The following is a 13105-nucleotide window of genomic DNA, read 5'->3' on the forward strand; positions in this document are numbered from 1 at the left end:
AGTGTGAGCCTCCAAGCCCAGGGGTTCAAGCTAGCACACTAAAAATACCCATAGTGTGGACATTGGAACTTGGACTGCAGCTCAGGCTCTCAGGCCTAGGGGGTTGGGTGGGTTTGCTCAGCCTGCTCCTGGCTCATAGCATAGTTACCAGGTGAGGCTACCGAAGGAGTGGTGAGAGGCAGTTGGGGAGATTGCGCCCCATCTCTTCACCTACCACAGTAGGACTGATTCAAACCCTTAATTTTAAAAGTTGTGGTGCTTGACTCAGGAAACACATTTTTAATTCATAATTAAATATACATTTTCTTTACAAGGTATGGTCACTATTCAGGTGCCATGTGTTGCATGCCACTGGACTAAGTTTTGCAGTTGCAAAATTTCCAGTATGTTACAGCTGTAGACTAAATAACATCATATTCCACTGAAAAGGCCTCCAATGTATAACTGCAACTGATACCTAGATGCTATTGTGACTGGTGCCTTTAAAAAATATAAAATAGGTTGAAATTGTCAGGGTTCCCTCCCCACTCTGAACTCTAGGGTACAGATGTGGGGACCCGCATGAAAGAGCCCCTAAGCTTATTTCTACCAGCTTAGGTTAAAAACTCTCCAGGCACAAATTCTCCCTTTTACCTTGGGTTTAAGTAACGCTGCCACCACCAAGTGATTTAACAAAGAACCAGGGAAAAGGACCACTTGGAGTTCCTCTTCCCCCAGCAATCCCCCCAAGCCTTACATCCCCTTTCCTGGGGAGGCTTGAGAATAATATCCTAACCAATTGGTTACAAAATGATCAAAGACCCAAACCCCCAGGTCTTGGAACAATGAAAAAGTCAGTCAGGTTCTTAAAAGAAGGATTTTAATTAAAATAAATAAATAAATAAAGGTAAAAATAATCTCTGTAAAATCAGGATGGACAATACTTTACAGGGTATTCAGATTCAAAACACAGAGGATTCCCCTCTGGGCAAAACCTTAAAGTTACAGAAAACAGGAATAAACCTCCCTCTTAGCACAGGGAAAACTCACAAGAAAAAACAAAGATAAACTAATCCGCCTTGCCTGGCTTACCTATACTGGTTGCAATATTGGAGACCTGGATTGGAATGGGTTGGAGAAGATGGATTTCTGTCTGGCACCTCTCAGTCCCAAGAGAGAACGCACACACAAAGAGTACAAAAAAAACCTTCCCCCTCCCGCACCCCCAAGATTTGAAAGTATCTTCTTTCCCCATTGGTCCTGTTGATCAGGTGCTAACCTGGTTATCTGAGCTTCTTAACCTCTTACGGGTAAGGAGAAATTCTAGGCTACCCTTATCTGTATGGTTATGACAGAAACCTAATCAAAATTTTCTGACCAAAAATACCCCAACTTTGTAAAACCCACCTGGAAACACACTGAAGTTTTAAAGCCTGCTAGAGAATTGTGATATAAATCAACTGAAGAGCTATACATTTTTTTTGTGTTGTGTAAGTGTGTTGGTGAGTTTATAATTTTAGTATATTTTTTAACATCAAAGCAGCCATAAATAATTTTCAGAGTAGCAGCTGTGTTAGTCTGTATCTGCAAAAAGAAAAGGAGTACTTGTGGCACATTAGAGACTAACCAATTTATTTGAGCATAAGCTTTTGTGAGCTACAGCTCACTTCATCAGATGCATTCACTGGAAAATACAGTGGGGAGATTTATATACATAGAGAACATGAAACAATGCGTGTTACCATACACAATGTAACCAGAGTGATCATTTAAATAATTTTGCTATCGCCTTTTTAGACTGCAGCTGATCCTCTGTCATAAATGTCACTTCAGATTTTCATTTCTGTTACAAAAGATTTGGACTAGCAATGCTAGTATAAAAATGGCATCAGCAGTCCAAAATGATGTATATAGTGATCCAGGTGGTGATGAATGTTGATCTGGTACATCAGGGCAATTCCCAGTTTTCAGTTAACTAGGTTTTATGCCATTCACAGTTTTGTTGCTCCAGTGATGCTCTTTATGATGTTAATTGATCACTAGGAGCTATAAGTGTGACTGTCTGTTATAATTCTAAGTGGCCTGGCAATATCAAGTAATAAGCAGTATCCAAGACACACTAGCAGTTTGATCACACTTCAATCCTAAAAGGTTATTCCACAAATAATTTTAGGCCCTTGATTTTCTTGCTCAAACTTCAAAGATTGTGGATTGTATAACCGTATAATATGAGGCAGTATAATACAGACTAGCCTGTAAAGAGAAAAATACTGGGTGTAAATTTTTCAGAATGTATTGAATTATTTTAAAGGAACGTAAAACTGCCTTTTCTCAAGGTTTGATACAACTCTAGAATACCGGTGTGCATAACTCCATACTTAATAACCATTTGATACACACCCTTCTATAGCTGAAGGTCTCATTATCACCTAAGTAACCAATAAGTTTCTGAAAACTATATATTTAAAAAATTGCCTTGTAATGTACGATTTGAATATATCTAATAGAAACTGTTGCACAGGTGTTAATGTTCAAATAATACAGCTTATAACAGTACCAGGCATTATCTGCCAAATGTTTGCTTGAAAAGAGAGAGTGATTCTCTTCAGACTTATTATTGTAGAATAGAATTTTCTTTAATTTTATGCAAACACTAATACTGCATAAAGATAATATTTTTTTCTTATCAAAACTTTTTGACACACAATGTTGTAACTTCTTAAAAGGAGAAACGGCTCAAAGAAATACTGAATTGTAACAGAAAAATTAAACATGGATAATTCATACTTGTTTTGGTATTTCATGGCTTAATACTTTAACACTAAAATTTGCTGTTTGTGTGATCTTCTTTAAGAAGGGGGAATTGAGACCACACTAAGGCCTGGTGTACACTTCAGAGTTAGGTCGACATAAGGCAGCTTACGTCAACCTAACTCTGTCAGCATCTACACTACAATATAGCTCCCGCCAATGTAAGTTACCCACTACACTGACCTAATAACCATCTCCATGGGAGGTGTAGCGCTTAGGTTGATGTAGTTAGGTTGATGCAGTGTCCATGTAGACACTGTGTTGCTTACATCGCCTATTGCTATTTTTATCAGCCCCTCATAATGTCCCACTTAAGTCAATGCAAATGCTCCTGGTGAGGACGTGCATCACTGGCAGAGTGTAGTGTGGACATGAACAGCCAATTTAATTACTGCAGTGGCTGTAGGTCAACCTAACTTAAGTTGACTTAATTTTGTAGTGTACACATGCCCTTTAAGTTGCTGGTTTTCTGCTGAAGACTCTAAATTCTTCCTTTTATTTCTTTACGCAGGCTATTCACTCTGTTGCTTGGCACCATGAAGGAAAACAGTTCATTTGTAGCCATTCAGATGGCACCTTGACCATATGGAATATAAAATCCCCTGCCAAGCCACTTCAGACAATCACTCCACATGGTAAGAAAAGAATGAATACACACAGGGTCTGGCAGTTCTTACACTGGAAATATGTCATTAAACCTTTCTATAAAATCCTGTTTTATTTAATTCTAGAGCTTAAAAACTACTCCCCTAGCAAAAGGAGTTTTTTCCTAGGTGTATGATGATAACTTCTGCAAAATCCAAGCTGTTTACAAAAAGTCTCAAGCCCTTATGAAAATAAACTTCTGAATGTGAATAATGTAAATCAGTGCCTTCCTAAGTCTTCAGAAACATCTCGAGTGCATTTCTTGGAAATTGCTACACAGATGAATGAACATAAAGTTTGCATTGTGCTTAATGTTGCAATCCATGTATTGTTTAAAATATTTCTGTGGATAAGCAAGTATCTGTGTGAGTTCTTGGAAAATCAAAATTGTGCTATGAAATTCTAGAATTTTAAAGCAAATATGCCCATTACCAAACTAGTAGCCTAATGAAAGGTATACTGAATGTTCAAATAAATAAAATAGTTTGCATTGCTATTTTATAGGAAATCAAGATATAAGTGTGGTTCTTCTCTGGGAATAGGTTTTGTAAAAATGGCAATTTTAGTCACTAGATCAGCTCCCTCTGTTTATTCTAATGTCTGTTTTTAATCAGTTTTCAGAGTAGAACTACATTATAGGGAAAAAAATTTTTTGGTTTCTGCCATATTGCTTTTTGAAGGCTGTCCCAAACAAACATTCCATGTTTACATGATTGTCAATATTAATTGTACTTTTGCATTATATTGAGGCATAAAATACAGTATGTGATGATGTAGTAATTTGTGTGCATATTTTAATTTGTAATTTATTTAAAAGAATAATTTCATAAGATTTCAGCACATTACAGATTTTTTTTTAATGTTTAATATATGAAAAAAAAAAAAATATATATATATATATTTAGGAAAGCAGCTAAAAGATGGGAAGAAGCCAGAACCTTGCAAACCTATCCTAAAAGTGGAATACAAAACAGCTAGAGCTGGGTAAGACTTTGTTTATAAGTCAATTGACTCTTAACACTATATTTGTAGTCTTTGAGAATGTCCTTTGTATCTTCTCATTTGTGGGATATGTACCCAATGTCACTGAGCTTGGGAACCTCTGGAAAGCAGTAGTAAGTGATGAACTATAGTTACTGTTGGGTAAAACATAACCATTATTCTAAAATATGTGTGACTAGAATAGGTAAAAATGACATGTTGATGAATGCTCCGTAGCTATATGCTCCTTCTTTAAAACCAAAGGGCTGGCAAAAATATAAAAATGTGATAAAATAGTATTTGTTGCTGTTTTTAAATCTTCATGATTACATGTTCCACCTTTTAGCAACATTAAAGAAAAACTGATAAATAGGCAGCAAGTTGAGTAAATTTTCAGTTGTGCTAAGTTTTAAGGGAAATCTGTTCCTTTGAAGAATTAAGCTAACTTTATCTAGTAATGAGACCATCAGTAACTTTTTTTTTTTTTTTTTAGTGAAGCAATATGAGTTTGGAGTATGGCTGAATTCTTTTCATATGCTGCAGTAATTTATACAATCACTGTGCATAATTATGTATATTTGTGTATACATAATAAAGCTGTAATTCCAACAAGAGGCTCTGATGACATTACTGCATATTGAGTAGCATGTTCTTGTCACTCGAACTTAATGGAAGACTTTCATCCTTTTATATACAATGAGGGGTTTCTTATTTACAGTTGTAAAGCATTTTGATATGCTTGGGGTGAAAGGTGCTATTTAAAATCATAATATTCATGGAAATCTTTGGAGCTATTTGCAGATGTTCAATTTTCAAATAATCTCCATCTTATTTCTGTTGATTTATTTGTTGTACCTTCTATTATTTTTTTGCTTTCTGTATTGCTTGAATGTTTGCAAAGTAAATAAGACTACTGAAAATTGCTGATTAACAAATGCTTCCATAAATATATTGATATGCTCTACAGTTAATTTTAATGTTATATGAACCATTTTTCTTTCTTTAAAGTCAATTAAATGGAGGTTTAAGGTTTTGAAGCCAAGTCCCAATTTTTTGCAAAGTGCTGACCCAGTCGAGAACAATTGTTCTATTGCACTATTTGCAGCAGTCTACATCTGTCCAGGTATTTCCTTACCACAGGGAGTAAAAACACTGAATAATCATGAAGTCATGATATGTTAAAAAAACTGACAGCTCAACTGTTGTGTCCAAGCTTCTGACCCAAATTATGCTATAAATAACTGAAAAGATGCAGCAAGATAAAAATTCGGCAATTTGAAGTGTTCACACTGCAAACAGTTATTTGAAAAATGTCATTTGAAATCTCCACAATGTAACAAGTTTTTTTTACAGCATGCAGACTTTAACTGATTTTGACATGGTTTAAAGAAGATAAGTTGCAATCAAACAAGCTTAACTATGCACAACCTCTCCTGTTAGTACAGCTTTCCAACTATATTTATTTTTCCAAGATTTTGCTTTTTCCATTGTTGTGTTTTGTTGTTGAATCTCAACTTGTTCCCTACCTTTATTTCTTACCTTAAAACTGTCCTTTTATGCTATTTTTCATGCTTGATGATGTTCAGAACACTGTCAAATTTATTCTCATTTGAAAACAGGGTGGATTTGATTTACATCAAATTGATTTAATTTGATTTACATCAAATTGATTTCGAGTCAGGAAGACTCGATTTAATCATGGTTTTCTACATAAAAGTGCATTCTTGTTGGTTGTTATAACCTTAATACATATTCTTCACAACTCAGAGATAGACGTAGGTTTCATTTTTAGAAGGTACACACTATACATTTTTAAAGTCATTGTCAAGGTTCCTTCTCCACTCCTGAACTTCTAGGGTACAGATGTGGGGACCTGCATGAAAACCTCCTAAGCTTACTTTTACCAGCTTAGGTTAAAACTTCCCCAAGTTACAAACTATTTTACCTTTTGCCCTTGGATTTTCGCTGCCACCACCAAACGTCTAATCAGTATTTATTGTTGGGAAAGAGTTCATTTGGAAACGTCTTTCCCCCCCCCAAAATCCTCACCAAAACCTTACACCCCCTTCCTGGGGAAGGCTTGATAAAAGTCCTCACCAATTTGCATAGGTGACCACAGACCCAAACCCTTGGATCTTAAGAACAATGAAAAAACAATCAGTTTCTTAAAAGAAGAATTTTAATAGAAGTAAAAGTAAAAAGAATCACCTCTGTAAAATCAGGATGGTAAATACCTTACAGGGTAATTAGATTCAAAACATAGAGAATCCCTCTAGGCAAAACCTTAAGTTACAAAAAGACACAAAGACAGGAATATCCATTCAGCACAGCTTATTTTCTCAGCCATTTAAACAAACAGAATCTAACGCATATCTAGCTAGATTACTTACTAAGTTCTCAGACTCCATTCCTGTTCTGTTCCCAGCAAAAGCATCACACAGACAGACCCAGATCCTTTGTTTCTCCCCCCCTCCAGCTTTGAAAGTATCTTGTGTCCTCATTGGTCATTGTGGTCAGGTGCCAACGAGGTTATCGTAGCTTCTTAACCCTTTACAGGTGAAAGGGTTTTTTCCTCTGGCCAGGAGGGATTTTAAACGTGGTTACCCTTCCCTTTATATTTATGACAGTCGTTTATTTTGAAGACTTTTCAGATTAGTTTTACAGCTATATCAGAAAATGAATGATTGTTTGGTTATTTCATTTACCAAAGGTAATTGAAGCAGATACTTATGAAGTCATTGGGAGGTGAACTATCTCCAATTTAACAGGTTAATCATTAATATTTGGAGGATTTTCTTGCCATGTTGTATTAGGAGGAGAACATCTCCAGACAGACCTTTTAAAATGTTTTTGTTTTATTTAACTAAAACGACGTTATATATTCTGGATTTTTTCTTCAACAGCAAACATATAATATTTTAACAAAACAAGCATTTGAATGTAGTTAAACATTCAAGTTTTTTAAAATCTGGTTTGTTTTTGTTAAAGTTATTTAACTAAATAGTTAAATGAAATATATTTTAAAAATTAAATAGACTGTCACCCAGGTCAACATGAGAAATTAGAAATATTGGCTTCTGCAGCTAATTCAGTCGTCTTCACCTTCATTTTCCGGTTTGTCCATAATCTGGAAAAGGAAAAACAAACTTTCCTGCTTTTTCAGGTTCCAAAAGATTTCTCAATTTGGTCCAAAGGAAGAAAATATTCTTTCTACACCGGCAGAAGAAACTACTGCTGTTAAAAGTGAGATGATCACTTCAACAGTCTCTGAATCCAAGTGCTTAAGTGACTTCCTCCAGTTCACTGGTGTGTGACTTTCTTTAAAACATCATCAGCAAACATATATTTCTTGAATGGTTCACCCTTAGCTCTGAAGTTTATTATAGTTGGCATTATGGAGGGATGATTGCTGGATGTCCATGCCATAGCCAACTCCTCTTCTTCAGCAGTTAAGGTTTGACCATGGTACCAAGTATGGAGAATATTTGCAAGAAAATGAGCTGGTGACAGTGCTTGTCCCATTCGTTTTTTTAATGCTTGTAATTTAACTCTGTCATTGCATATTTCTCTTTTTAAGATCTCACTCAGTTCCTTCCAAATTTGAACACTGTCGGCAATAAAACAGCTATTTTCCTGCGTTTTGTTCAAGGCTACAGAAATAGGCTTCAGGGTTCTCAGCATGTGTACAACATTTCTCTAAAGCCAAATGTTGAGAACTTTGGCTGTGACAGTGCCATCTATTTTTTCATGATTTTGTTCACAAACTCTCATCAGATTAGGAAAAAGAAAAGGAGTACTTCTGGCACCTTAGAGACTAACAAATTTATTTGAGCATAAGCTTTCGTGAGCTACAGCTCACTTCATCAGATGCATTCAGTGGAAAATACAGTGGGGAGATTTATATACATAGAGAAGATGAAACAATGGGTGTTACTGTGTATGTGTATGGTAACACTCATTGTTTCATGTTCTCTGTGTATATAAATCTCCCCACTGTATTTTCCACTGAATGCATCTGATGAAGTGAGCTGTAGCTCACGAAAGCTTATGCTCAAATTTGTTAGTCTCTAAGGTGCCACAAGTACTCCTTTTCTTTTTGCGGATACAGACTAACACGGCTGCTACTCTGAAATCTGAAACTATAGGAAATGATGGTGATTTTCAAGGTGAATAGTCTTCAGAATCCTGTACGTTGAGGATGGATTCTCCTAAACAAAACAAGTCAATGCAGTTATTTAATTATTATTACCATACTGCTCATTTAGTATTACTTATTGTATTCACTGACACTCAGTACTACTTTAAAGGTGAAATTGTAAAAGGAAGATCTGCCTATTTCAGCCATTTATTTTTTATCGCAACTGCATCTAAAATGATAGTACAATAGAGTAACTACATTTTTGCTCAAAGATGAAAATTCAAGAATAGTCCAGAAGGAAGACAGGCAGTCCTTACGAAAGAAGTATGAAATAAAAGTTTACCAACCTGAAGATCCTGCATGTTCAGACATTTTCCTTTCATCATCTTCAATGCAGTTTCCTCCTGAGAAGGAACACTTCTCATGATGTTTCATTCAGGCAGCCAAGCCTTGAATTTTTTTGTTGCACTGTTTGCGTTTTGCACGCATGCCTGTCTTACAGGGAGAGGAACTTCATTAAAATATTCCCAAACTGGGTCTCTATTATGGCCTGCTCCATTATAGGTTTTCCCTTCTAGTGAGAGAATGATATGTTAGATCTCAAATCAATGAAGGCTACACTCAGAAAGACCTCATATGCTGCTCAAACAGCTTCACTTTTGTTTCTACTGCCTGTCCCTCCCTTCTCACATTTATCTTCAGACTTCTACTACTTATCCAGATCTATTCGTCCCCCAACAATGTTCTATTCATTGAACTATTTGAAACTTTGCACTTTTAGAGAGAGATAAGGGATTGCGCGTGCATGTAAATTTACAGGGACAATAGGGTTGAGGTCTGTTGTTTCTCACCTCTGTATATTATTTATTTATTTAAAAATATTTTTGCTGTTAACAAGCAGATTATTTCTGGAGACACAAATCCACAGTTTGAGAACTGCAAAACTAAGCATCTCTGATGGTATCTTCTAGACCAGGGGTTCCCAAGCTTGGTTCACGGCTTGTTTAGGGTAAGCCCCTGGCAGGCTGCGAGACGTTTTGTTTACCTGAGTGTCCGTGGGTACAGCTGCACGCAGCTCCCAGTGGCTGCAGTTCAGGTAAACAAAGTGTCTCGCGGCCCGACAGGGGCTTACCCTGAAGAAGCCGCGAACCAAATTTGGGAACCCCTATTCTAGACTGAGCACCAAGTCCCATTAGGTAGATAGAAAGATTAACCTAAATAATCTATACAGGAGCCCCTGAAACCCCATAAAATTGGGTCCCTAATCCATGACATATTGGCACTCATTTACAAAACTTTTCTTAAACATTACATGAATATATTGTCTCATATTATAGAATTAGAATTTATAATCCCTATTCCATGATGAGATATCTTTGAGCTATAATGTATCTTAATTAAAACTACCTTTAGATAAGTTTTTTCCTCAAAAAGCATTTTCTCAAAAAAATACGATGTTTTCAATTTTTTTTTAAATCACTGATTTTTATCCACCCTATTTGAAAATGTCACTAATGTGATAACACTATCTTCCATATCGATAATAGAGAAGTTTAAATAAAGCAAGGCCTAACACTAATCCCTGAAACAACAGTTCACTGGACACCTTAGTTTAGCATATTGCTGTTTCCGGTTCCAATTAGTGCTCTAACTAGTTTAGTTTTTGTCTTAACTCAAAATCTTGCTTTAAAAATTACTTATTCATACTTATGTCACATTCGCTTTGGTTTTGATTAGAATATTCTGTCATGTTCATAGAATCATAGAAGATTAGGCTTGGAAGAGACCTCAGGAGGTCATCTAGTCCAACCCCTGCTCAAAGCAGGACCAACACCAACTAAATCATCCCAGCCAGGGCTTTGTCAAGCCGGGCCTGTCATAAATATAAAGAGAAGGGTAACCACCTTTCTGTATACAGTGCTATAAAATTCCTCTTGGCCAGAGGCAACATCCTGTTACCTGTAAAGGGTTAAAAAGCTCTGCTAACCTGGCTGGCACCTGACCCAAAGGACCAATAAGGGGACAAGATACTTTCAAATCTTGGGTGGGGGGAGGCTTTTGTTTTGTGCTCTTTGGGTTTTTTTACATATTTGTTCTCTCTTGGGCCTGGGAGAGGCCCGACAGAAATCCATCTTCTCCAACCCACCCTAATCCAAGTCTCCAGTATTGCAACCAGTATAGGTAAGCCAGGCAAGGTGGATTAGTTTATCTTTTGTTTTATGTGAATTTTCCCTGTGTTTAGTTTTCTGTAACATTAAGGTTTTGCCCAGAGGGGAATCCTCTGTGTTTTGAATCTGAATACCCTATAAAGTATTTTCCATCCTGGTTTTACAGAGATGATTTTTACCTTTTCTTTTTCTTTTTTCTTTTTTTAAATAAAATCCTTCTTTTAAGAACCTGACTGATTTTTCCATTGTTCCAAGATCCAGGGGTTTGGGTCTTTGATTTGTAACCAATTGGTTAGGATATTATTCTCAAGCCTCCTCAGGAAAGAGGGTGTGTAGGGCTTGGGGGGATATTTTGGAGGGAAGACGTCTCCACTATGATCTTTCAAAAGAATTGCCATTGGCTCAATAAGTTTATTCATTTTGTTATACACCCTGGAATATGTATTAGGATTTGCTGATTTTTACGTGGCATTTTTTTTTTTAAAGTATTCCCTTACCGGCTGTCTATGTCAAGCTTTATATTGGCAAGCTTTTCATTCCTTTCTAACTGTCCATACCTTCCTTCACTTCTCCCTTTGATTTCAAAAGCATTTAAAAATGCAGTAGTTCATTAGCTAAACCAATTCAGAATCACTGATTTATTCTTTATTCATTTCTTATTGAGTCATGTGGCTGTGTGATTGTACCTGCAATAATATCTGACAAACGGGCTTAAAACATAGCCCCATACAGCCAGACTACCCAGCCTTCCCTTCAGGGTTTGTCTGTGCAGGGATTTTTCAGACCAGTAATTTCCAACAGATGCAGCTTCACTGTTCGAGTTTGTGAAAGTTGTAGTGTTGAAAAGGTACGTCCTGGTCCAGGTATAGCTACCACTATGAAATCTAATTTTATTAACATGATGGTAAAATTGTCTGAGCCTGTCTACACAGTAGCCTTCATTGGTGGAGTGGCATGCATTAGGAATTATAGATCCAAACTCTTAGTCTAGTCACAAACTAAGATTGCTGGGAGAATTCTGGCTGCAATCAGTCCAGCTATCATGGCTAACTGCCCAGCAGGAGTTTTTGGTAAAATTAATGTGCTCTGTTGGGATCCTGCACTGGATTACCCAGAAGTTCTGGTTATATAGGAGTGGCAGGGCAGGAGTAGTAGTCAGAAGGCCTGCAGAAATGTAGAAGTTAGGGATCTCCCAGTCTAGCTGAAACAACAAGGAGTCTGGTGGCACCTTAAAGACTAACAGATTTATTTGAGCATAAGCTTTCGTGGGTAAAAACCCCACTTCTTCAGATGCATGGAGTGAAACTTACAGATGCAGATATAAATATACTGACACATGAAGAGAAGGGAGTTACCTCACAAGTGGAGAACCAGTGTTGACAGGGCAATTGGATCAGGGTGGATGTAGTCCACTCCCAATTATAGATGAGGAGGTGTCAATTCCAGGAGAGGCAAAGCTGCTTTTGTAATGAGCCATCCACTCCCAGTCCCTATTCAAGCCCAAATTAATGGTGTTAAATTTACAAATGAATTTTAGTTCTGCTGTTTCTCTTTGAAGTCTGTATAGCTACTTCCAAATCTGTTACAGAATGTTCGGGAAGATTGAAGTGTTCTCCTACGGGCTTTTGTTTGTTACCATTCCTGATGTACGTTTTGTGTCCATTTATTCTTTTCCGTAGGGACTGTCTGGTTTGGCCAATGTACATGGCAGAGGGGCATTGCTGGCAGATGATGGCATATATAACATTAATAGACATGCAGGTGAATGAGCCTCTCATGGTGTGGCTGATGTGGTTGGGTCCTCTGATGGTGTCGCTAGAGTAGATATGGGGACAGAGTAGGCAAAAATGTTTGCTACAGGGATTGGTTCCTGGGTGAGTGTTTCTGTGGTGTGGTGTATAGTTGCTGGTGAGTATTTGCTTCAGGTTGGGGGGCTGTCTGTAAGCGAGGACTAGCCTGCCTCCCAAGGTCTGGGAGAGTGAGGAATCGTTTTCCAGGATAGGTTCTAGATTGTTGATAATGTGCTGGAGCGGTTTTAGCTGGGGGCTGTACGTGATGGCCAGTGGTGTTCTGTTATTTTCCTTGTTGGGCCTGTCCTGAAGTAGGTGATTTCTGGGCACCCATCTCGCTCTGTCAATCTGTTTCCTCACTTCCCCAGGTGGGTATTTTAGTTTTAAGAATGCTCGATAAAGATCTTGTAGGTGTTTGTCTCTGAGGGATTGGAGCAAATTCGGTTGTATCTTAGGGCTTTGCTGTAGACAATGGATCATGTGTGGTCTGGATGGAAGCTGGAGGCGTGTAGGTAAGTATAGCGGTCAGTAGGTTTCTGATATAGGCTGGTGTTTGTGACCATCACTTATTTGTACTGTGGTGTCCAGGAAGT

At 37.3% G+C, this 13105-nt stretch overlaps 1 protein-coding gene across 11 annotated transcripts in view; it reads left to right on the forward strand.

The window, feature by feature from the left end:
* The window catches only part of STXBP5 (syntaxin binding protein 5), a 184306-nt gene that overhangs the window by 81398 nt on the left and 89803 nt on the right, over nt 1-13105 (forward strand). For all 11 annotated transcript variants that reach the window (XM_073337576.2, XM_073337566.2, XM_073337569.2 and 8 more), the window contains 2 exons: nt 3302-3425; nt 4341-4419. In XM_073337576.2, the coding sequence (XP_073193677.1) occupies nt 3302-3425; nt 4341-4419 (203 nt within the window). The remainder of the gene's footprint in view (nt 1-3301; nt 3426-4340; nt 4420-13105) is intronic.

This window comes from Lepidochelys kempii, chromosome 3 (assembly GCF_965140285.1).
Source record: "Lepidochelys kempii isolate rLepKem1 chromosome 3, rLepKem1.hap1, whole genome shotgun sequence".
Lineage (NCBI taxonomy): Eukaryota > Metazoa > Chordata > Testudines > Cheloniidae > Lepidochelys > Lepidochelys kempii.